The sequence below is a fragment of the Cryptomeria japonica genome, chromosome 11, assembly GCF_030272615.1.
Source record: "Cryptomeria japonica chromosome 11, Sugi_1.0, whole genome shotgun sequence".
Taxonomy (NCBI): domain Eukaryota; kingdom Viridiplantae; phylum Streptophyta; class Pinopsida; order Cupressales; family Cupressaceae; genus Cryptomeria; species Cryptomeria japonica.
In genome coordinates, this window is record NC_081415.1 from 564809386 (window position 1) to 564836819 (window position 27434).

Consider the following 27434-nt stretch of genomic DNA (forward strand, 5'->3'; position numbering starts at 1 on the left):
TTAACTTCCTAAAAAAAGGATAAAAAGGATAAGGGTTCAGAAATTCTATGCTACTTCTAAGCTATTCCTATGAACTCAAGAGACGGTCAAGACTGGGTGAAATCAATTACAACACTTTGTTTCACCACACTTGGACAACTACGCAAAGCGGGTGCAATCTTCTAAGGTTGTGCTTAAGATTTTTATACTTGTGAATAATACCATCAATAGAACAACATTTACTCCAAGTAAAAGTTAAAGCATCCACATCATAAGCTCGGGCTAACTTTACACATTGAACGAAAATCATCCATCCAAAGAAAGTATGAGCAAAGTTTCACCAATCTAAACTATCAAATCCTTCATTCATCTAATAGCTTTGAAAGCAAAATTTACTTTAAACAAATCTATTCAACTCTATTCTACTGTTGAATAAAGATACGCAACCATACAACCACTTAATAACAACAAGATTTCAAGGCAAACACTTGCAAATGAACTTTTATTATTCAAGTAGCTCTAAGCAACAATTTCATAAATCTCTCCACAACACAATGAAATGAGAGAATGAGAGTTTATATAGAGTTCCTAAAAACAGATGAAAGGCAAAGATCAATTCAAGATCAACGACTGAGATCGAGACAACACAACCCCAGATAGAGTTTCTAAAAATAAAACTAGAGACAAATGCATGCTAGACAAATGGCATGATTAGCCATCTCATAAGAAGGTGCATCCTTATCCTCGCGAGTAGTAGTGTGTTCAATGAATCTGGACACAATTGAGTCGACCTCTTCCATGGTGATATGTGGCAACATGTTGATCTTGTATTCCCATCCGTCCAAATCATCTGCACAAATGGCAAAAGCGATCTCCCACTCTAGCTCCTCTTTTTGGAAGGCATCTCGGATGGACAAGAATTCTGATGCCTTAGCCAAATTCTATTTCAGGACTGGTCCTATGATGGGGAAGAAAATCTCTTGAATTTTGAGCTTTAGGCTTTCCAACTACATATCACTTTCTCTGATTGTTTCTTTCTCGAGCACATCTGCATCTACAAGGAAGATCTTATCCTGAATCTCTTTTATCTGCTCCTCGACCTTAGCACTATCTGTATTTACCTTCTCTAGAACTTCACTGCGTGCAACTAATGTCCAATGCCATGCATTAAAATCATAGGCAACCCCTGCTGCAATTATCTCTTTGTTAATCAAATTCCTGTTTATGCATGCCCTTCAATACTCTGAGGCATGGGATAATCCTATCTTGAATGTCCTGGAGATCAGTCCATGCTTCCGCCATGCTTGCAATTTTGGAAAGCAAGAAGGAAATCTGCCCATATGTCAGTCTCAAATTGTCCGCAAATGTTGTTGCTTCTTCTTTTCCATTTGCCATCCACTCTTTAATTTCTCTGGCCATAACTACTTCTTCCTCAGAATATCTGACTATCTCCTGTGAATTTAAAAGTGGAGGAACTTTTGGATTGGCTTGATTGAGCGGCTTAGTCAAGTACTGAATGTATTCCCTCAGGCGCTCAACTTCTCTTTTGTATTCCCTCTTCCTTCCTACTTCTTTGTCCAGTCTTGCATTCATGGAAACGACTAAATTATTCAAGTCTTCAACTTCCTGACTCTTAGTAGTTGGTCCCAAATTGATTGTAGTGATTGCATATTCATGAGGAGCAATATCTTCTTTTGCCTTGTCAACTTTTGGCACAGCAATCTGCATCGTGCAACAGCCGACTTCATCTCTCTAGATGGTAGAAAACCTTTTGGTCGGCTTCTTTACAGCAACCCGTTCTAATCTGGCCAAGAAGTCGACCATATCATCTTCTTCTTGAACTTCTATTGCTTGTGTCTTTACTTTCAATCTTTCCTTCAGCCAATCAGGAATAGTGGGTTGTTCAATGCCTTCCTCTTCCTGATTGCCTTCCTTACATGAGACATCCTGGACTTCTAGAAGAGTGGAAATCATTCCCTCTTGAAATTCATTGTCCAAAACATTCATTTCATCATCTGACTCCAATATTTTTGTGCCTGTAGGAGACGAGGACTCTTCATCTTCTTGATGGATTGATTCTACATTTCCTCCATGAACTAGGGAAGGAATCTCCATATCTGCCAATGACTCATCAATAGCCAATGTATCAGCTATGTTCCCTGATGCGGCAAAACAAGATGGTTCTATCCTTAGTTTCTTCTTAGCAGGTCCTTCATTTACAACTGTCTTCCCTTTTGTTCTTGAAGAGCTTCCTACTTCTCCTTTCTTTTTAGCACTTTCAATCGGTCTGGCACTTTGAGATGCTTCTACATTTGAAGAACATTCTTCTTCTTCACCCATCAAGTCATAAGTCAAGGTCAAATTTCTCCGTCTTAGTCCATGAACTTGTTGATCAACCCACAAACGAGAATACTTCACAACTGGCTGCATCAAAGTAGCCAAGTCTACATGCTCAAGTTCTCACCATCTGACAAGTGGAAGAGGTGTATTCTCGTCAAAGCGTGGTTGAGTGTATTTTGCATTATCTTCCAACAAATCAGGCATACAAAAAAGTTCAGTTATTTCGATCAAGCTTACTGGTAGTCTGGACCATAGTCTCTTTTTGATGTCAAATTCATCAGCAGCATCTGCCCAAAAAATCTTCTAAGTCCACTCTATGCATGTATCTCTCTTCATTTATTGTCCCAATATTGTTGTGAGGATCATAGTTAGCTCTGGACTGACAGAATGTGAAGGGATACCATTGCATCTTTAGCCTGGCACTTTCAGTTGCATGTGTCATTGGACAAGACTCCAACATATTTCCAATAAAGAATGGGAAGGAAATAGCTGCCTTCTGCCTTATTCTTTTGAAGCCCTAATATGTCTCCAACTGTCTAAGAACTTCTAGTAGGACCATTCTATTGGTGGGATAGATCGGAAGTCGGTAAGGACGACCGGCAAAACCTCGAACTCTTATGTATGTGAATTTCGGAAACTGGATAAACCAGGATCCATACTTGTTGATTAAACTCTTAGCTTCAGGAGATAGCCTTTGATGAGATCCCCCTTGTAGTGTCCTTGTGATATACATCAGGAATGCATCATTTACTCGCTTGAAATGGCTCTTTCTCACTAAGCTGCAACTGCAATAAGACCTGAATTCATTTTCACCATTGCCAACTATGCCTTTGCAAATCAGTCTGGAATATCTATAATTTCTGGCCAACAGGTAGACAATGTAAGAGCTCATGTAAAATGACTTAGTCCTTTCTAAATTTGTCAATTGTTCATGAACATTGTTATTGATTATGGGGGACCAATTGAACATCTTGACTCTTGAGGTGATTTCATCAATAAAGTAGTACATCCATGTTTCAAATGGCGCACCCTGAGGGCTGCCCATTACTCTATTCAACAGTAGGATAATGTCACCATATTCCTCTTTGAAGTATGGGCGTAGCAGCCTTTTTGGCATTTTCTTTTGGGAAGGTCTTGTCTTTTCTGACCATGACTTGTTGATATTTGCCGCACAAAGTTCAGACTGGTCATCATAGATCTTTTGGGTATCTTCTTTAGTTTTATATGAGGTTTTATTGTAGCTTGGTAATCCAAACACTTCTTGAATGGATAACTCTAAAAGATTAGCTAATACCCTTCCACCAGGTGCAATGATCGCTCTTTCTTGTGCATCATAGTGCATAGCACATTCAACCATCAGCTCAGCACAATCTTTAGCTAGTGGAAATCCAATTGCTTGGACGAAGACATTCCTCATCATCCGGCGAGTAATGGGTGTTGGCAGGTATCCATCATGGCCATACATTCTCTTTTTGAAGTTTTGAATTCCACATGCCCAAGGTCAGTATCTGTGACATTCTTCCACTTGGATTTGATCTTTGATTCCAGCTGCAATCCTTTGCTAGCAAACTTCATCTTGAGCTTTCCTGGAAGGAACTCCTTTGGTGGTCTTTAACCTGCAAAACACATGAAAATTAACATTGTTCCATGAGATAATTCGAAGCTTTAATTCTGATTTTGGATGTTTTATCTCAGAAAAATTCATTTTCAGCTTGTCAAAAAGTTAAATTTCCGCGAAAAAGCAAATTGAGTGAAGAATTTGGCCAAGAAATCAATAAATTTGTGAAAAATAAGACAAAAAGGTGAAAGAATTCAAGTCAGATTCAGATTTTGGGTTTTCGAAATTGGTCTTGTGACTGAAATCTACCTTCAATTCTTTTGTTTTTTACTTCCAACACTTAGAAAGATTTTAATTCTTCAAAATTCCTTCTTGAAAATCAATTTTCCACAAAATCTGAAACAGAGAAAACTTCTTCTCAATTGCACTCCAATCTTCCAACCTGATAATGAATTTGAAAGTGACTGGTTGAAAATATATAGAGTTAAGAATTTTAAGTTTAGGAGCTCCATGCTTTTTTTGTTTTTTTGTATTTTTATTATTTTTTTGTGTTTTAATGTTTTAAATCTTTCCAAAATGGAAAGTTTTATTTTTCTCTCAAGAATCCATCCTTAGCTTAAAAAAGCAAAGAATCTTCTAGATCTTTCTCTCAACTTGAATTTTTCTTGAAATTTCGAAAATAATTCTAAGTTGAAAATATTTTAAAAATATTCCAATGTGTCAAGCTCAATTTTTCCAACCCGTTCATTTGATTGACCCTTGATTTCATGTGCTATTTTGTCAAATTTGTTACTCCTCCAGCTATTTTTCTTTCGTCGTCATGGCAAGTTGGTCATTTTTATGTCTAATTTGTAGGCAAACTTTCATCTTGCTTAGCTATCTCCACATATTCCATTTATGCCTAGGCGAACTTTGAAGGTCTATGTGCTATCTTTCTTGGCAAACTTTATCATCTTTATGTCTAAACCGAATGCCATAAGCGAACTTGGCTAGTGTCTAGACTGGCGAACTTTGTTTTCTCCTTGCCATTTTCATATACTTCCTAGGCAGACTTTGCCTTGGTCTTGACATGGCGGACTTCATTAGTGTCTAGACATTGCTTGGGGCGGACTTGGCACCATGTTGGACAAGGCGACTTTGCTTATGTTTGGGCAATCTTCTTTCAACCTTGTCTTTGCCAACTTCCTCTCCTCATGGGCGGACTTTGTCTATGTTTGTGCCATGCACTTGGGCGGAGTTTAGACACTTGAGTTTCAATCTTCCTTGTCCTTGGGTGGACTTGGCTCTTGTTCTTGCGATGTTCATCTCAACTTCTTCTTTGGCGGATCTTGGATTTAGCAAACCATCTTTACATGTGCCTTGGTCGGACTTGGAGGTTCATTGGTCATGTAGAGAAGAGGGCGGACTTGGAGTGCTTTATGTGGCCATCTTCACATGCTAGGGTGGAGTTCACACATGTTTGAACATCTTTGCTTGTGCCTAGCGGACACCTCTTCATGCCATGCTTTCAAACCTAGCGGACTTTGCTTTGTGTTGGAACTTCTCCATAGGGCAGACTTGGTATCATGTTTGGAAATGTTTTTAGCTATTGACTTAACCTTTACATTGACATCTCCATCTTCCCCTTAGGTGGACTTCAAGAGGGTTAGAATATTCTTTTTCATGTCCAAGTCGGAGTTAGCCAACCTCTTGCCACTTTCCTCTTGGTGGATTTTAGGAATGTTTTAGACCATCTTTTTTTTCTTTTGCTTGAATCCTCTATCTCCTTGGGCAGAGTTTGCATCACTTTGGACAAGGCGGAGTTTGGAGGTCTTCATGCCATGCACTTGGGTAGGGCAGACTTGGGGGCTCCCTTGCCAAGGTGGACTTGGCATATGTTTGGCCATGTCCTTCATGCTTTGGGCAGAATTGAAGGCGTCTTTGCCATGGGCAGACTTTGAGGAAGTCTTGCCAACATGTTTAGGCGGACTTTAACCTTTCCTTGCTATGCCAAACCTTTCTTAAGTTGAACTTGACAAGTGTCTTGCTACTGGTTTAACATTAACTGCAGGTAGGAGTTTGCTTAACCTTTGCCATCCTTTTATGTGCTTGGACGGACTAGATGAAGGTCTTGCCATTCCTTCTCTTGGCCAAGGCGGACTTTGTCTTGGTCAAGCCATACCCTGTCTTGGTCGGTTAGACCTGGTCTTCCCTTTGCCATGTCTTCTCCTTAGGGAAATTTTCATCCTCCTACCACTTCTCTTCCAAACATCCTCATTCAAACTACTATGTTCATATCTGATCCGCCATGCTCATACCTAGATCAACTGGAACAAAACCCTAACCTAGGGTTTTTACTCTACTTTTTACACTTGGAGACATAATTTTTCGATTCTGACAACATGGGTATTGATCATATGCCCTGAGGAACAAAACCCTAATTCTACTTTTAAAAAAGCAGAAAAAAAGCAAAAAGCAAAAAGAAGCAAAAAGAAAGCCAAAAAAAGCTACTTCCCGGATTGGGCCCGAAGTGCCAAAAACAAAACTTTCTAAATTTAGAAAAAAAAGAAAAAAAACAAAACAAATTCCTAAAAAATAGAAAGTTGTTAGAAATGACCCAAAGCAATTGCGATCCTCGTCCTTTGAACCTTTTAAGCACTTTGACAACGTCGTGATAGCGCTCTGAGCACAAATTCACTACTTAGCTCGGGGAGACCTCTCAAAAAACCCTAATCTTAAACTCTCAAAGAAGATGGATTTACGAAATTGCAGAGCTAAGACCAAAAACCCTAAAAAGCAAACCACTAGGGGGTCCCCATTCACAATGGGGCGATGTGTGAAATAGGTCACAACAAGTCTCCAAAAATTGGGAAGACTCCATCACAATCAAGAGGGTTTTTCATGGAAAAAACTTCAGATTGTGGATCCAAAAAGAGGGTGCTTTTTGGTGGGTTGTGGATTATCATGGTTTAGGCTTGTTCCTACAACCAAATTTCAACCCTTTGGAAGCAAGGATGAAGATGGTTCCCATATGGATCAGACTTCACAATCCCCCATTAAATTGGGACATGTCAGTTCTACAGAAGACTACGAACTCCCTTGGCACCTTTCAAATTTTGAGGAAGGAAACACTATTTTCACTTGGATTCATGTCAAAATTGATGTCTCAGTCTCCTTTCCTCCCTTTTTTTATTTCAAGTCAAACTCGGTTTCTAACAACAAAATGGTCAAATTGAAGACCCAAGCCCAATGTGATATCTTTCTAATAGCATGATCAAACCAAGATATCTTGCTCTAATTTTGTTAAGGGGAGTAGGGAAAAAAAAACTCTCTTTGTGGAACGCTCATCCTACTCTCAAGCCCCATGAACAATCAATAGACCCCATAATTTCTCCAACGCTTGCCACTGAGCTTTAGAATGAGAAGAAACCATACCTTGAGGTAGTTGCATTAAAGTTTAACCCTGATTTGGAGGATGGATTTCTTTACTCAATGATTTAAGGCATTAAGACAAGTTGAGGAAGAGTGTTCTTAGAAGAAGCAAAAAATGAAATTTGGGAAGAAAACAAAGACTGTGTAGCTTCTACAAGGCTAAACATCTCTCAATCTAACACCTAGATGACCAAGCTCAACATAGGCTCAAATACAAAAACAAGCAAAAAATCAAGGAAAGACAAAACAATGGAGGATGTTGACACAAAAAGCAAGCTATCCTTGACAAACTGAACAAGAGGAGAGTATGTTCTCTTCCTCAAGGACCATGATGATCATCTCATGATATGCCAAGCACATTAAATCACCTAACAAAATACACTTGGTCAATTGTCAATTAAAGATCAAAAAAGCAATTTTTTTTTCTGCTATAGGTGACAGTTCAGCTCTTAGGAATCTTCAGATTTGTTGAGAAGGTGGCATAGGTAAGATGTGGTATTTGCATATGCTTTAGAAGCCTTTGATGGATTAACCATCCTTTGACCCCCTATGCAATTAGCGTTGAGATCCTTGACTCATGACAACATGGGCAGCTTTGTAAGGTAAACAGCCTCTCTTCTAATTTGGGTTCGTGTCATTCAATATTTATGGCTCGGTAGGGCTCCTCTCGAAAAAGGTCTATGGAGCAAGCTGGAGTTGGTCATAAAAAAATTCCTCAATGCCCGATTTGTCTCAAGGGGGGGCTTCAACGCTCTTCTTAAGGAGAAATTTGGAGGGGTGAGGCATGTGACTAAATCTCAAGCGTACTTTGTAAATTTTGTCAACAATAGCTACTTGATTGACACCCCTCCTAGAAATGGTAAATTCACTTGGTCAAATCAGTTGTCTGGTTTTAGTTTAATTACAAAGGGACTGGATCATTTTCTCCTCTCCCAAACAAGCTGAGTCAAAATCTTCTAATTGGAAGCAATATATCCCTTTGGTTTTAGGTTTTGACTATTTTCCCATTAAATACAAGGCCCCTAGTAAATCTCCTTTCAAATTTTCAAGCATGTGGTTTACATATGAGAATTTCTGATCTTTTGAAAGGTTGGTGGTTGTTGGTGCCTAAACCTTTTGGGTCTAAAATGTTCAAAAATGCTACTAAGTTGGTCCAAGTAAAAAATTGTATCGAGTCGTGGAATAAGGATTCCTTCAAGAATATTTTTGAAGAGAAACTCAAAATCGAACAAGAGCAAAGCAACCTCAATGAAGTGGTCATGAATGTTGAGATGAATCAAAGATGCTTTCCTAAGGGAGAAAACTCTTTTGGCTGAGCTTTAGGAAATCCAACTCAAGGAAGAGATTTTCTAGAAACGGAAATCCAAGAGCTATGGTTACATGAATTGTATCAAACATTAAATTGATTTCATGCTTCTACCAAAGCTAGAAGGCCTTACAATTGAATTTCCTCTATTCCCTCTATAATGCCCGTCCGGTTCACTCTTTTGCATTTCATACTTATTGATGTGGGATTGGCATTGTGTCTGTGGATTGTGCCATTTGCAATTGGGATGTAAATCATTTTGTGGTGCTTTGATCTTATTATTCTAGATGCTTCATTTATTGCAACGTATGATTTTGAGTACGTATCTTATGCTCTATTTTGATATATGTTCCATGATTGTTCTGGACCAATGATGTATTGGATTGCTTCATGATGATCATGATTATATTGTTGCATTGAGATTTGTGTTTGACCAATTGTGCTTCTTGTAAATGGTGTTCAATTCTCAATTCAATATGCAAGTTATATTCTAGTGTATATTTTCTTGATCTATGTATTATCTATTTATATGATAAATCTGACTATCTTCTTTTGTATGGCAGGTGAGAGGAGCATTTAATGATTTCGATGTCCTTCTCACAAATGCCAATTGATATGTATATGCAAGTTGGGTACGATCAAGCAATGGCTTGACCGGTCATGTCTTTTAGACATGACCGATCAAGACATTACTTGATCATGCCCCTTGGCTTATTGCAGTAATTACAAACGGTGCATGTTAAACAAATCGATACCAATCAGTGTATGCTTAACGTAACAGCCCGATACCAATCGGTGTATGCTTACCTTGCCACCTGATACCAATCGGTGTTTAGTTAATCCGATAATCATTATTGTTCGCTGTCAAATATATTAACCGATATAAATCGGAATACATTGGTTAGCCCGATTTAATAATCGGTGAACACAAATAATATAACCGATATTAATCGGGATTCTATGCTATAGGATGATTATCGATAGTTAAGCATTTGATCGAACTAAGTAGATTGATCATATACAAATGAAGAATGGTTATCAAATGAAGGATTAATAGCTTGAAGTTTTTCATCATATTTTATCGATAGGATAAATGATTGAATGAGAGACTTCATTTATCTCTCATTCAATCATTTATCTTACCGAAGCTATCATGCATTAACACTTCTAAGGATTGAGATAGACTAATGTTATGATTCAGAATTATTGTAATTAAGATGCTCATATAAATGTAGATTTGATTAATGATTGGAAAGTAACAAGTGATGTTAACTTGATTGGTTGAATTGAAAGTAGTAAATTATATTTATGTTATTTTATGTCCTTAAGGAGATCAAATGCTTATAGACACAATTGATGATATTCATGTTAGATTCAATGGCTTGTTATGATGTTGATGATGTTATGATGTTGGCCCATTCAAGGAATATGTATATGCTTATCATTGCAGTGAAATAATATTGATGTTGTTATTTAATGCAGTTAATTAGATGAGATTATTATTATTGTAATCTAATTGATGATTAGATGAGAACGGGATGATATCACATCATTTGAATATATGAGAATGCATGCGATGTTGAAATCCCTTTCCAATGATTTTAGTTACTTCAATTATATAAATATATATGCATGAGCAAGTACACTTGACGTGTGAATGTTTTAGTGACTATAGGTACAAGGCATCAATTCCACCTAGCTCCACAAGTCTGAGCGTGCCCATATCCCCAACAGCAGTTACAGGAGATAGCACACTAGCCATTAATGTTACCCAGCCATAACCATTGTTCCTAATTTGGATGATTTTCCTAATTTCATGTGTTTACACCTCCAATTACCAATTTGGTAATGTTTGGTTACCCTAATGCATATTTGTGTAACACCTATAAAGACTATTTGTGCATGGTCAATCAATTGTGAATTGTCGCCAATTAATATACATATATTAATGATATTTTAATATAATAGTGGTGATTTGTTATTTAATTGTGAAATGTGCTTTATATATATTCGATTTAATGAGTATTGCATGATTTTACCATAGGGGTTATTTAAAGGTTTTGATTTGAATTTTAAGTTTTAATTTCATTTATTAATATTTTATTCCCAATCAAAAGTGAGTTTATAATTTGTAATTGGAGTTCATTTTTAAACACTTATTATTTTTCTCTCATTTTTTGGCTCTCAAACCCTACATGGGAAATTTGATGGATTGATTCTGGGAGATTTTCTTGGGGGATTTTTGTGGGTAGTAGCTCAAAAGAATGGTGTTCATGAATGCTTTGGGCTGTCCAAAATATTCGACCTCTTCCAGTGTGTATGATTTCCATTTTCATTTTGAAATTTTGAGCAAGATTTGAGGTGTGAACTCAATTTCTCCCTTGTTGAGCGATTTGAATGTTTTAAACTAGTTGCAAATGATTTGAAGTATGAATTTAAGCATTTTTTCTATTTGGATTTTCTTGTGTAGATGATTCTATGTTTTATATGTTTCAAAATTTGAAAACATGGGTTTATATGGGGAAACTCTACCCAAATTTTATTGGATGGGTGAAATGATGTTTTGATTGTATTCTTGGAATGTTGTGTAGTTAGAGACCAATGGGTTTTCTCGAAATTTCGATTTATGAAGTTTGAAAATTTAAGCTTTTTGGAGTTCTATCAATGGTGGATGACCTCCATGACTAGGTTTTGACTCAATTTGGGTTTTAAAGAAAAGTTGAATTTGATGGTTTTGACATGATATTATACTATCGTATAATAGGATTATATATGTAATTTTCAAATTGGGATTGATTCAAATCCAATTCCATGCTATTGAGGACATTTGAGCAATTTGTGAATAGTGGTATTGAGATGCATTGTTTGTATTTGAGGATTTTGGGCTCGACTGATGAAATTATTTGGCTTGCATTTTTGTATCTTCATGATTTGGTTTCATGTTTTGGATTTCATTGAGCCTGGGGGTAGTAGAGCCAATGATGGGAGTGGCTCCCAATTGTGTCCCCGGCCCATAAGTGGTATGCTTGGAAATTCCGTTTGGGGGGTTTCTTGATCAAGTGATAACATTAATTAAAACTTGGGATGGGTTTAACATTAAATAAGATAATTGGTGCCCCAGACTTGCCTTGAACCCTAGTACGAGACTAAGGAAGTCTTGGGAAGGCATGCCCGCACATTGAGTGTCGGAACTTGTCTGGAGACGCATGCCCACTCATGTTGCATTAGGACTTGCATGATCGTCATTCTCGTCCAAATGAGAGAATGCTCGATTTTGTGTGAGCCATCTGTTCAAGCTATGCATGACACTCCCCGCTCTTGTTCTCTATGTACCTAGCCTTGTAGATATGAGTAGCACCCAAAACATGTTATGCCTTCCATGTTGATAGTGCTTCTTTATGGATTTATGTGATGGCCCTACATGTTGGCTATTTGGCCTTAATGTCTTTTGGTGATAGGTTGACGAGTTGACTTATACTCGATGTCTTGGTGTTGTTCCTCCTTGTTGAGTACTTCCTTGCTTTGTATGCAATTTGCATTGCATTGAGGTTATATATCTCTCTCTTTTCATATATTGATGTTACATTATGATCATTGTTGGATGTTATGTTCATGTTGAGTGTATAATCCATGTTTTGCACTTGTGTGAGCCCATTCTCCCTCTTGTATGTTTGTATGACTATTTGGGTCATGTGACTATCTCCACAAGCACAATGGGGTGGACCTAAGGGTACCACATCATCGGATGGCATCGCACACCACCAATGGGGAACGCTGGACTCGGTTCGGGACTAGCATTGAGGAGCTTATCCATCATCCTCAACACGCTATCTTCTTCCTTGTCATTCTTGTATGATGTGAACCAAATGTATATTGATGTAAGCTTTAAAAACAATGATTATTTATGTATTGAACGCTCCACGAGGAGTTGGATGTTATTGTAACTTATTGATTTGTGTCCCGGAGTTGGAATCGAGCACGATCTATGATCTTGTATGCCCATGTATTCTTAATGTATTATGATGGATATCATAGGAACGCTTCCATTGCTTCTTAAAGTGAAGGTAGATGTGATTTGCATAGTGTCAAAGATAGATTTAGTCATCTCCTAGTTTGGCCATGAGTTCTTGACCAAGTCAAGGTGGTTTTGAGTGGAGTTCACCAAGGGGTTTTGGGTGTTTGGTACATCAAACTATCCAACTGGGAAGCTTGTTGGTCCGAACAAATGCGAGTCTCAGAGGACGACAGCACGAGTTCACAAGTCTAAAGGACGCCAGTGCGTCCCAGGGACACTTGCACGAGTCATGGACACTGGTGCACCATGCTAGTGTCCTCTTAGGACAATTGAGTGGATTCCTGAAAACTATCCTTGGACAGTTGTGCAGATTCCTGAAAATTGTCCTTTGCCATTAGTCCGAAGAGGTTTCTGGAGGATTGGGGTGTTTTTTTGACTCAATTTCGGATGTGTTGCGAAGGTAGTGACGTTAGGGAACCCTCAGAGGTGATTTGAGTAGGTTGTTAGTGCGTTTGGAGCGTCTCTTTGCAACTAGGGTCTCACCAGAGCTTATCCATGACACCTAGGACCTAGTTGTTGGTCCTGTTTGTCGACTCGATTCTTGCGACTTTGGGGGAAGTCTTGTGTGGTCCTAATCACCTCTTGGACCTTGCCCTAAGTTTTGGGAGACCTCTCCCCTTGTTTGTTGGGAGTTTCAGGTGTTTAGCCTTCCGCTTGAGCATTGTCGATTATCGACAGTTTGATCTAATCTCGAGGTTTGAGCGTTATACTTGTTTATGTTATGCATGATGACAATTACTTAAAAAAAAAATCCATGCATTATGTGTATTTTTCTCTTATCCTCTAGGGTTCCTTGGCAAGGCGTTACACCCTCCAAATAAGTGGAGGTTGGAAAGTGATGAGGAGAAAATTGCAAGAGCAGTAAAATATATCAAAAAATTGTTGGGTGGTAATTGAGTTATTAATGTCGCAATCCAGTACTCGCTTCAAAACATCATGGACTTGGTTTAGGATTATCATAACACTACACTAATGGTAGCCTTCTCTTTGAAGGACATTAAAACAGTGGTCTTCTCCTTGCAAGTGTACAAAGCATCAAGCCCAAATGGCCTCTTAGCAATTTTATTTTAAATATTGGGACTTTGTGGGCAATGATGTGTCTGTGGAGGAGGAAGAAACAAGGAAATATAGGAAGATACTTAAAGATTTAACTCCACGTTCATTTATTTTATTTAATAATGTGCAATTCCTTCCTCCTTTGCTGACTTCAGACCAAAGAAACAGGACTCGGGACTCGGAGTCAGACTCGGCTTCAAACTCGGCTGGACTCGAGAAAGTGAAAAACTCTAGAAATTTAGAGATTTTTAAAGATTTAAAACTTGTTTCATGCACCCTTTATTGAATACACCTTAAAGACACAATAACATCATCAAACTCGGCTCATTTGATTACATACACAAGTATACATCAATCACATAAGCATAAACACAAATTGTAGTTGAAGGAAAAATAACAAACATAAATATATAAATATTGTCAAATGTATACAATATTACAAAACTCATGGAATAAAAAATCCATGTCATCATATGATCATCATCAAATGTTCCACACAAATACCAAAGGTAAATACAACTACAAGCCTATGGCTCAAAGGAGCGTGCACCCTCTCGCCCTAGCCCCCTTGTGAAGGCGTTTAAGGTAGGTCCTGGATGATTCGGTAGCCATAGTCGCTCCCCGTGACACCATGCCATGTTCACCAACATCAGGAACATCTATGTCACTATCAGTATCTCTTGTCTCTGCTCGTGCTCTTTGCTCCTCCTCTGCCATGGCTACAGCCTCAACCTCTATATCTACCTAGTCGATCCAATCAGTGTCAGACTCGAAGGTTAAATTTTCCCTACTTCTATCGACGCAGTTTCCCCCCATATTTTTCAACGGGGGTTTGGGGACAACGGCCCTAAGGTGGAGTCAAGGGCCAAAAAGACTTTTATTATTTAGTAAAGGCATCCGGTGTTATTTTTCTATTGGCTGACATGTTGTAACCCTAATTTTTCTCATTCTCAGGCAGAGGTTGTAGTGAACAAAGACGAGATTATTCACTTTAAAAAATGCATTTTGTTTGGCCGTTTGGGCCTTGCCGCTGGCCGAGTCCCAGGCACAGGGCTCGCCGAGTTTGGCAAGTTTATGCCAAACTCGCCAACTCGGCGAGTCTAGCGAGTTCGCCCTCTAGACTCCGACGAGTCCGAGTCTGAGCTCGCCAAACTCAGGGGGCATGTCTCGTACTCGGACTCGTCGAGTTTGGCGAGTCCGAGGCGATTTTCCGATCTTTGCTTCAGACCCGTATCTCTACCGCATCATATATAAGATTCTTTCAAGGGTGATTTCTTTCAAGCTTAAGAGAATCTTTCATTGTATTGTTTCATAGGTACAAGGGAGTTTTGCACTAAAAAAAAAAGAATTTGTGGAAGGTATCCTTATCACACATGAAGTTGTACAGTTGATGATCTAGGCAAAGGTGAAATCTATGCTCAGCTCTCTCCTACTATTGTGACTCATCCCCTTTCCAATGACTTGGATCTACTACTTGTTGATTTCTCACCAAACTACAGGGGCAAACTCATATTACAAGTTTCTTTTCTACTACAAGTGCTGCACTAGCCTTGGATGTTAGGGGAGTGTCTAAAGGAAGTGCTTTGCTTCCTCCTAGGATCTCCTACCTTGGCCTCTCTAACCTTGGACACTACCCAACAAGCATTACCAGATATTTTATACCGACCAATAATGGCTCAAATGATGACTCGACTTCAAACACAAACAAAGATATTTGATAAGATTTCCTTCCAATATTCATTTGCACATGCTTTTGGGGACATTGTCCACCCTTCATTGTTATTTAACAGTGGCACAATGCTTTATTTTGCTTATGTACTTTTATTATTTTACTTATAGGGTACTCTCTTTCTATAAGTTTCTATTGTTAAATGATATATCCTCTAGTCATACTGACCTACTTTTCATCATCTATGAATATTAATATAATTTCATTCTTCCTTTGTGCATGGAATAGAAACAACAAATGTTCCGTTAAAAAATTGAACACAACAGTCATTATCCACCTATAACTATACAAGCTCACTCTCAAGTAGCCAAGGAAGAAATAGATTATATAAACCTCCATGAATAATCAAAATGGGACTCACAAGGAACCACCAGTTATAAAAGATAAGTATCAATGTAAAAATACTATAGGTTATGAAAGGTAACTATATGAAGCACAAAGAAAGATAAGAGGGGTAGGAAAGGTCTCCCATGATTCTGTTTTTGTTTGGTAGCAACTAAGGAAAAACAATCAAACCATAGATTTGAAAAGAGGCCTAAGCATAACACAAAAAATTATAATAAATAAGTAGGAAGGATAAAACAGTCATTTTAAATTTTTCAATTCCTATAGAATGTGTTTCACAAAACTTACTGGACCTTCACAACCAAGAGTTTTAAGATATGGAAATATATTAGCCATGAACAAGATGATTTAAGTTTTTACCATTATAAAGATGTAACCCAAGAAAGAAGAAATAATCAAATAAAAATCATAAACTTACCTATGATCTTTCCACACACTGTTTAAATGAAAGCTAGGAATGACAAGGGTTGCATTTAAAACACCAGCCACAGCTACTGCATTGCAAATCTACAAGACAAGAAAAACAAATATGTAGGGAAAGCAATGGCAAATAGTATAACCCATGCATTCAAGGTAGTTAACAGCAATCCACTGATTTTCTGATTTGAAGATCTTATATGAAGTGAATGAACAACATACTGAATTACGCTGCTGATTCAGGCCACCATTTGCTTCAATCACTAAATAACCATTTGAATTCGGGAGTCCTGTCAATCCAAAAAGTATATGTCATCAGAAATCGCAACAATATTTATTTGCTTTAATAGGAGTACATGGATTTAACTATGCAAATGATGTCGACCCCCCTATATTTTGTTTTTCTGTAAACAATCCATGCACAGTTACAGGGATTACTGTGTTTTCTTGTAGCTACTCATATTTCCATATGCAAAAGTAGTCCTAGAAGGACACACAAATGATTCCATGCTAAACCATATTTGTATAAATTGTATGACCATATAGTACTTATAAGAGTAAAAGTTTATTTTAAAGAAACCAACCCAAATTAGCAAATTACGTCAATGTTCAATGCTACAATCAATAGAACTTCTAAATCTCAAACTAGATAAGCCCTAATAAAAAAAAACTCCCAGTGCTATAGGATTGCATACCCTTCTGACCAAAAAGACAAAATAAAATGAAATGTTTTCATTTCTATGCCATCAGGCTTTAGAGACAATATAAGTCCTGGTGATGTCAATTTCTGTTTTCGTGGAATATCAAACATTTGAATTTAACATACATAGGCATTACAATATAAACTTTCCCTTATTGATTACAAAGCATGTGGATCTAACATATTTTCATCTGTAGCAATATGTCCCACTTCTAACTTATAGCAACAATATCTGCATAACAACTCCAGTTGAACTGGGCTTGATATAATTCCATTCAAGCAATGGATGGACTCACTTTTCCTAATTTATTTTTTCTAAATGCAGGGAAATTTAGTCTCTTGGGATCAGAATTCACTCTTTCAGAAAACTCCTATTTCTTCTAGATGCACTGAGAATGCAAATAGATAATGCTAGATATGTCAAATCCAGACCAGAATTGTTGCTACTGTCCAATAGGAAAGCATCAAACTCATTAGTTGAATGTTTACAAGCCTGAATGTGAGCTAAAATATTTCTTCAAAACATCACTGAAAGGACTGTCCCCCCTGCCATAACCAAATTATGCGAAAGAAGTAATCAAGCCAAGCTTCAATCCAGTCAGATGCTTTCTACTGCAAGAAATACTGTGAGCTATATATTGAAGAAAGAAAAAGAAGATTGACTAAGATGAAGGCATTTAGGTGTAATTTCCTTCCATTGCATTCTACAAAAGAACAACATGAATTGACAAAAAACAGATTTACTCCTGCTAGTCATTTTCAGTAAGAAATCCATAACTTAAAAATCAAGCCTCACTAGTAGCCACCCACCCTTAAGCCTAAATTATAGGAAATAGGAAATAGGAGACATTACCCATAGAACCTTAATATTATAAGTGTGAACAAAGGAGATTGGTTGGAATGAATCTGAAAAACTCCTTGTGATTGAATTGATTGAAATGTGATAAGGGCAAGAAAGTAGCAAAGAGATAAACTGACTTTTACACAAGTTCCTACTTGTGATTGGAAGATAGGGGAGATGTACCTACATTGTTGGGACAATCAACTGCTAGAGCATACAAAATCATGCAAAAAACAAGCTCAAGAAAAAGGCAGCAATAAAAGAACAACTCTACCATTATTTTTTGACATTATTTCCTGTAAATTACTAGTGTAGAGAATTTAATAAACCCCCCCGCAAGGCGTTAGCTCAAGTCCACAAGAGATTTTTTCAATCATTCAAATTATGACTCTTTCTAATCACCAAATTCCCAATGTGGGCAAGGTGAGAGAATACGTAGATTAAAATGAGGACAATGGAAATTAACTGACAGATATTGCAAGCTAGTCATCTGATTTACAATATAAACAAATCATTAAATCAATCAAGCCAAAATGGATGATAGTGAAAGTGAAATCCAATCAAGGCAAACTGGTTGAATACAAGCAAAATATGTTAATGCCAAAATGGCAGACTAATTCACTCAATTCCAATACATGCCTTGCAAGGCAGAAAATATGCTAGAAATCAAAATAAGAACCAATGGACAAACTGACCAGGATCAATTACAACGATAAACCATGTTCTAGTAAAAACCCATCCAAGATCTTCAAAAATACCACATATTGGCAGTAAACCATCAAGTAATTACAATATGTAAATTATTTCACTTAAATAACCAAGCCAAGCATTTTGTAAAACAATTGTCCATCATCCTAAAAAGAGCATTTTGTCAAACAGTTTGAAGATAGGCTTAAGAACACATAAAGATATATCCAAATTGTGATGATATCACTGACTGTTGACCAAGTGTTGAAGCTGGTCCAAAGATCCAACAAACTGATTGCATCCAATATAATTTCCAGCATAAAAAAAAATTGTATTTACAGAAATAGAAGGCAAATTACATTTCAATAAATACTATCCAAAATGAAAAGATAAATCCTCTAAATATGTGTTGCAGCTGTGACATGCACTTTCTGAGGATTGAAACAGCAGAAAACTCCAGTTCATCAATGCAGCTACAGCACCTCCCATTCAAAGAGTACGGCTCATGTATGACCCAAAAAAGTTATTCTTAAATTAGATATGACAAGATTATTTTCTGATCAGCATGTCATACCAAAAAGCTCAAAACTACAACACCTACAGCAAGAACTTTGGACTATTCTGCCTCCCTTTGACTTGTACAGACAGCATGAGATGTCTGACGCTAGAAGAAAAAGGACCAAACAGCTCTCACAAAAAGACAAAACAGTATTTTCTTTCAGCATCTAGCAACTTTGAAGCTTCAAAAATATTTGCAAATAATTTCACGCAACGTACAACCAAGAAGGGAAAAGGTATGGCCTAAAGCTAAAATATTAACGCTCCAAAATAGATTGATAACAATAAGAAAATTATCAAATCATTCAACTGTAAATCTCCAATAATATCACACCCGAAATCTAGAAACAACAACGGAAATATCAATGAAAAGTAAAACTAATAAATACTGAAACCTTACACTACACTAAAAACTAGAAATTTGGAAATCACTAACTGACAAAGCATACAGTCAATCCCGGTACGAAACTGCACTAAAAACTAAGAGGATTTTTGTCCTTGAAGCTTTACAAATCGAGAAGGTTTTCATCCTCGGGAAAAGAAGAAGAATGCATGTTTATTCTTGAAAAATGAAATTGTTTCAAAAAGCATGAAGACCCTTTTCAAAAATAATCCTCCTATTCATAAGTTTATTGAGAAAATAAAATAATGTTATTTTCTTTTAGATAATTATCTCTTCAAAATTATTAAAATATAAATGTGTCATTTTTAATCACCTTTTTGCACCATGGGTCTAGCAACATTTATTTTAATCACTGAAAATACCTTTTTAAATAATTCATATAAAATTACTTTTTTCAACAGCTTAAATTAAATATTTAATTAATTCCATAATTTCAAAAAAGGGACATGCCAGCCCACCCTTTTCAAAGATTGCTTGTCCACAAGGAATGCTAACTCAGTCCATCTGAAAATTCCTGGAATCTCCCCCCTTTATATAAAAAAACTTGCAGCAATTCAACTCTTATGCTTTTCTTTTTAAATGAATAATATTATTTTCTATTGCACCATACAATAAGAGAAGTTTGTGATCTCAAAATTACAAACCAACACCTATAATATATATATATATAAAGTCCTCAGAAAACTACCAAACTGGAAACAATAAACTAACACACCAAAAAAGAACAATCAGGCAAACTAGATTTTTTTTCCACAAACCAAACTAGAAAACCACAATCCAAAATATGAACTGGAAATCTTCACAACACCAAACTAAAATTGGATGCATCTAACACTCCAGTGATCTCTGGATGAAACCACTCAAATGGCTGGGAGAATTATCATCCCTAAAACCATCTTGCAAAAGGTTTTTCATCCTTGGTTAGGAGAAGAACTCACGTTCATTCTCTGTAAAAGAAATTCATAAAATGGGCAAACAACCTCTTTTTGAGATCAAATCGTCCTTTTATAAACACTTTTGAGAAAATTAAATATTATTTTTATTCTCTTTTTCCCTTGAATGGTATAATCTAAAAGTGACTTTTTAAAGCCTTATAAAATAAAATCGATTGGTTTTTGGACCCCATCCCTAACGCCACTTTTTATAAAGCCACAATTTGTCTTCTTTTCAACACAACATTTCAATAATAAAATAGAAGTTGCTTTAATAAAATAAAGTTACTTCTAGCAACTTAAGTTAATCTATTAACTTCCAGGATGTATGGCAATACATAACTTCACTCCAACTTATGATATTAACTGCAGTATATAACTTTACCCAACTTACAATATGCACTGCAGTATATAACTTCATCCAACTTATGATATGTACTACAGATATAACTTCACTCCAACTTACAGTATATACTAAAGTATATAACTTCATACCCAAATGTTGAAAAAAGGGCCATGACAAGGATGTCTTTATAGACGGCCAAACTCTTTTTTACCAGTCTGAAAGACAACTAAGGTAATCTCTTTTTTGAGGATTCCCTATTTAATTTTTCAATACTATCTCATTGCCAAGCATTTATGCTATTAGATTTCTGCTGATTAGTCAGTGCTACTGAAAATTCTTGGAGTGTGATATTACCAACCAATTAGAATCCAATAAATATTATTCAATGAAAGACACATAAACATATGTTGTTTGTCTCCAATCATTCATAGATTACATACATTGCACATATGTTTTCCCCCTGCTACTCTTGATTTCAAGTAGCTTTTTTTAATCTATCCTCTACTTATATCATACAATTTTGCAAAGCTGGACTTATTGGATGACAGAACGGTTGATGCATGTTTGTGACACTCGCCAACACAGAATAAAATACCAATTATTCTATCCTCCATAGGTGAAGACTGATAATCCTTTGGAATTTCTTCATCCTGAACAGTTGGCAAATCTTTATTTGAATCTTCCTCTTCTTGTTGCACAACTGGATGTTCATCAAGGATTTCTCCCTCTTGACATATATTTAAGTCACTTCCTTCTTGATATTGATTTGAATCACTTCTTTCCTCTTTGATCGATGAAGCATCAAGTGATAGTTAATCAGGACAATCTTTCAGTCACTTTTTACTTTTGCCAAGTTCTCCATTTCAGATTCTTGATGATTTTCGGTCATAGCAACAACTTGTAGCCCTTCATGCTCTTATGATTCCAAACATTCATCATTACTTGCTGTTATTTTGTTGCTTGAAAAGCTTCTATTATCTCCTTGATTTCCACTTCAATGCATTTTTCTTTTGGTGCAATGCATGAAAAGTTATCTTCCACTGCAACACATTGATCATTAGGCTCAATCATGCAATCCATTTGTAACTCATTTCTTTCACCATCAGATGATACTGCAATACACACTTCTATTGTTCTTTTAATTTCTATTATGACATATTTCTTAGCTACAAGGTACATTGTCCAGATTTTGTCTGTAATGCATTGCTCTGATGGCTCTGATAATCCCAATTGACACTTGACTTGGTTGATGGTTTCTTTACACAATGAACAAGTAAATTCTGAATGGCATGTGTTATGAATCCTGCACCAACAAGGCAGTAATATATTTTCTAGACTAGGTCCTTCCTCAACACCTAACTGACTCTCAATCCACCTTTTGAACCTTGTGAATGCTTCATTTCTAACTTCTGCAACAATGAAATCATCAGACTCTACAAACACCACTGGATTGGGGAAATCCCAACAGAAGATTTTTCCTTGTAGAGCTAACTCTATTCTTGGCAAAAATGTTAAACAATTCAGCTCATCATGCACAGTGGTCTCATGAATTCTGCATTTTCCTATAGATGCATACTTGGACAAATTTCTAGGGTGCAGTTGTGCATTCAAATCTCTATGAAGCTGAGCAATATCAACTTCAAGATTACCTTGACCACCTGAAACATGAAGCTACTACCCATCCATTGAGAAATCTCACTATTTTTTTATTTTTAGATTTTTTAGATTTTTCAAAATTTGCAAGTGATTAACTAGTTTTTCCTTCAGCTCCTCCCATTTCCAATGACAATTCCTTCTTCTTGGTTCCTTTATCAATTGCTTGGGTCTGATTTTCTATTTGCAGCCATATCTGGATTGCACCCTCTGTATTATGGATTAATCCTTTAATCTGATTTGCACTTATCTCTGCTTGACCTCACTCCTTTTGTTTCTGATTTGCCTTTGAACTCTTGTTAAATTTGCCTTATTCTTTGCAAACCTTGACTTGGAATTAGACTTTCTAGTTCACGTGCCTCTTTTCTGGAATCTGCCTTTTGCAATATAGATTCAATTGGATTGAATTTAGATGATAAAAGAGTGAACCTTCGATCCTTGTCTTTATATGTGTTCCAGCTATTTCATTTGCAAGGATCAGCTAAGTTGCTTGGCTTAAGGAGGGTCGGCCAAGATAATATGATCTTCTTTATTGTATATTCACCCCATTTGGATTGTAAGTCGGCCCTTATCCTTATTTCTTACACTTCTTCCTAGGAGGATGTCATGTTTTAAGTCGGCTAACTAATCCAACACATTTAATTTCTTACAAGGATTTTGCTCTTACTCAAGTCAGCCTCTTATCTTATTTGCCCCATGTTTGCCTTGACTTTTACACGTTTTGAAGAGGACTTTTTATCCTTTAATCCAAGTCGACTCTTATTGATGTCAAATACGTTTCATTCACCTTGCACTCACCCCTTTACATCTTTACACAGTTTCATCAAATTCCCTCAAAATTTCGGGGATTTTAGGTGGTTGTGCACAATATTTTTTCAGGGAATTGGAGAGATCATGACATTTTCGCTGGTTATGCATAATGCAAATGCATAAAAAATTGTGTGGATTTCACCTCTTCATGCACTCATACAGCGAGTTTGCCCTTGCACATGCATAAATTTTGATCAGGGTTTTTGAGCATTTGTGCATTACAAGCATTTTACCATGCAAATTATATCCTTTTGATCAAGATTGACCTTGCATTTCTTGCAATTCCCTTTATCTTCAAGTTTCAAACTTCAGATTATTCCCTTATTTCCAGATTTTATATCGCCCCATTTCTTCACCTTCATTACTTTGCATTGTTTACCCAAATTTCTCAAAAAAATCGGGGATTTTGAGAGGTCATGCATAGAATTTTTTGCAGATTTTTGATAGTGATGGATATGCATTAACCCCTAGTGAAACTCAAAGTAATTTTGCAATTTCGATTAGAACTTCACCCTTCTACTTGTAATTTTGCATATCACTCCCACACTCTTATCCTCTCACTCTAACCTTTCAAACTTCAACCCTTGCATTGTAAGTCAGGATCACAAGGTAGTCATGTAATGCACACCAAAGATTGCACTTAATCATGCATTGTAAGTCAGAAATAGGGGTTGTGCATGCATTTTGAGTGGAATTTCACCTAAGTCAAGGATAATTGGGTGAGATTTGCATGTGGATCAACATTTCAAAGCAAAAATGCAAGCTTAATCAACATTTTCAAACAGAATTTGCATTTGAACTGAACAATTTGATCGATGTTTGACCTTGCTCACTCATTCCCAAGCAAAATCTCACTTCAGTCTTGCAACTCTACTTTCGAACTTTACATTTTCACAATTCGCACCATCACTCCCAAATTCCATAATTTACACCCGTTGCCTACCTTTCAATTTCATTTATTAACTTGCTTCAGAAATTAACAAAACCCAAACCCTTCACTCTAAGGCTAGAAACCTTAAAATTATTGCCCAGGTAAACTAAACAAAGCAAAACACCTAAGCTAACAAGCAAAAAGAGGGATCCCCATTTGCAATGGGATGTGTATGTTTACAACACAACAAAAATCTTAGTAATAGTCAGAGAAAAATCCAAAACATCCTTCAATACATTCCCTGCATATTCCTCCTTTTGTAAGGAGTAGTTCCAATTCAGGTTTATTAGCAAGTCAATTTGAGTAAAATGCAAATAGGTCAAAAATATAGTGAAATTGTGTTTCCCATCGTTTCACCAAATCCTGCTACTAATAAAGCATCTCAATTCCAAGCGATAAGATGGTTCTTTTCATTAACTCTACACGGCCTACAATTTAGGCTAAATTAAGCATTATTTAAGGGTAACAATAATGAATGATATTACATAGATTTACATTGGCTTTATAAAAGCCTTTTACATAAGTAACCACCCCAACTATGGGAAAACTTCCCGCACACAACTAATATAAAGGACACACTAACTTCTATTTAATAATCTATTTACCAACCCAACATACTAATATACATGTAACAACTTCAACATTCTCCACCTTATCAGATCACACCAAACACAATAGGAACATCAACCAATGAACTAGGATATACGACACAGCTCACCAAGTATCACAAACTAACCAAGACACTCTAGAGAACAAATCCAATGTACAACACCAAAGAACAAAACCCAAATCAAGAAGACAAATCGCTCCTTTGAGAGAATAAACCCCTCCTCCAATGCACAAGAGAACATCCGTCCTCTAAAAGTACAAATCCCTCCTTAAGTGCACAATGGAAACAAATCTCTCCCTCTGTAAAAAAGGAATAAATCCCTCTATGTCCAAAAACCACAGAGCCCCCTGGATCAAAAAGAGGGCATAAAATAAAATGTGGTACCTCTCAAGCATTATATCATCCCAAGCAATAAGCTATCTAGAGAGGGAAATAAGCCTACATCCTCCTAGTCCTCCAACCTCCTCTTTCACCCCTTTAAGTTGTATATGCCAAATGTGATAATTGAGCCACAAGCATAGTGAAAGTATCAAATGTGTTGTCACAGTATGCATATGTGTGTCCTTGAACAAGCATGGGGGTGTCAATTTGCTCAATAATGCACCCATCTAAATATTATTAATATCATAAAAATATTTTTTGCAAAATTCACCACTTGTTCACCAAGATCTCCTTATTTCTCCTAACATTATTAAAAAATGCTCTTTATCACACTTAAAATAGGTATAACTACTTACGTCTCCAGCACGACTTTTATGTGTTCATTTTAAGCTCACTTCACCACTTCCATTTTTAATTACGTAAAATTGGCCTCTTTTCAATTTGCTAGAGATAATTTCAACAAAGCTTTAAAATAACCACCCTCCTTTCTCAAATTCTTCTAAAATTTTAAAATTTAACATTTTTGAATTTACACACCACCAAGTATGAAAGCTTTAAAACCCTATTCTTAGTAAAATCTGCATCAGACCATCATGAAACCTGATTTTAGTATTTTAAAAAATGTTCTTGACAACAATTCATGGCAAGGAAAGTTTATGACAATGTTTATCCTCATATAATCCTTGCAGAAACCACGTTAAGGCAGGAAACAATTTGGTAGATGCTCGACCATAAAAATGTGTGCAAAGGCAATGTACACTATATGGCACAGATTCAATCATCCACAAAAGTAGATGACAGAGAAACTACAATTGACAAGCTTACACTCAATGATTTCAATCTGTCAGTTGACAAGCTTTAATCATTTCTAATTCTTTACTCATGGTCTCTAAGGAAGAGAAAATAAATGTGCTTTGAATGATCAGTGCCTCTATACATTGAAACTAAGTTGTTGAATCGTGGGATTTTTTGGGCAATCCCAGGTACGAAACATACCGGAATTGGATTCTGAAACGAATCTACGGTGGGTACCTCCAGGGTTCACATTTTTAGATGCCGAAATGTTTCTAAAATGTTTAGCAATGTTAAAATAATATTTCATACTATTACTATTAATGGTCAATAATGTAACTAGTTGTTAGACATCTATAATGTCTACGGTAACAGGTAGTTAGAAGTAGGTGTCTTTTTAAATATCTACAGTGTTTTGTATTTCTATAAAATGTAATCTTTTCCCAGTTTATAAATGATGAAGATATTTTTACCAGTGAATCTATTATTCACATGGTATCAAAGCCTACGTAAGGGGAATTAATCGAAAATCCTATCCTATCTAATATTTTCGAAATTTCTTCCAAACCCGTTTAGGGTTTTCTGTGCCTAGCTCCTATTTTCGCGTCAGTTTTCATGGGTCTACTTGAGGGCATTTTTGACCTACCCACATCTGTGTCTTGTCTGAAAAAAGTGTGCCCGTAAATTTGTTTTTTTTGCGACGTGTTCCACCTTTTTTGGCACCCCCAGCCTACTATCTTCGGCCCCACCCATCTCTATTATTTCTCTGGCATGCAATTTTTTTCCAGACGGCACGATTTCCGCGGATTTTCCCTACACGCAATTTCTACGATTTTCGGCCCTTAGTTTTCGCGTTTTCTGTGTTTTTGCGGCGGCTCGGTTTTCTCTGCGTTTTTTTTGTGGATTTGTGCGCCCGACGGTTTTTTTCGCAATTTTCCTGATACATGAATTTCCTATCACGTTTTCCACGGCACAGGTTTTCGGTTTCGCGGCATAGGTTTTCGGCTAGTGTTTGGCACTAAAAATTCGCATTTTCTAGTTGCAGAATCATTGTGGGTTTTTCCCACAAATTTCTAGGTCGCTGTTAAAATTTTATGGGTCTGTAATTTTTTTCGCCTAGGGTTTTGACCCTCTGTTTCAAGGCGAAATTGTAATCTCATTGCAGATTCTTCGTCGGTTTTTCGAAACCTCAACTGGGTTGCTTTCAAAACATTTTGGGTCTTCCGGAAAAATTTTGCCTCGAAAATCATGCTAGGGTTTCAATTTCTATTCGAGAATCTGACTTGCGGAATTCTTTAAAAACCCTCTATTTTCATCTGTTGGTTTTCATCCCTTGGAATTCATGCCTTCACCAATTTGACCTCGGGGTACGTGATGGCAACTCTAACGAATATAATGCTCGAAAGCAGCCAAAAGTTCAACAGCCATAACTACAACACCTAGAAGCAGCATATGCTGACCATTTTTTAGTACCGATGTCTTGATGTAGTTGTTTTGGACACGTCTCAACGTCCAACCACTGCCGGAAAAGATCAGGACAAATGGGATGAGCGCAACCGGGAAGCTGTAATGCT

The 27434-nt window shown here is 36.7% G+C and overlaps 1 protein-coding gene across 2 annotated transcripts in view; it reads right to left on the reverse strand.

The window, feature by feature from the left end:
* LOC131026659 (protein ESMERALDA 1) overlaps nucleotides 1-27434 on the reverse strand; it is a 169918-nt gene that overhangs the window by 61933 nt on the left and 80551 nt on the right. For both annotated transcript variants that reach the window (XM_057956582.2, XM_057956580.2), the window contains exons 4-5: nucleotides 16439-16506; nucleotides 16218-16306 (exon numbers count right to left, since the gene is read on the reverse strand). In XM_057956582.2, the coding sequence (XP_057812565.2) occupies nucleotides 16218-16306; nucleotides 16439-16506 (157 nt within the window). The remainder of the gene's footprint in view (nucleotides 1-16217; nucleotides 16307-16438; nucleotides 16507-27434) is intronic.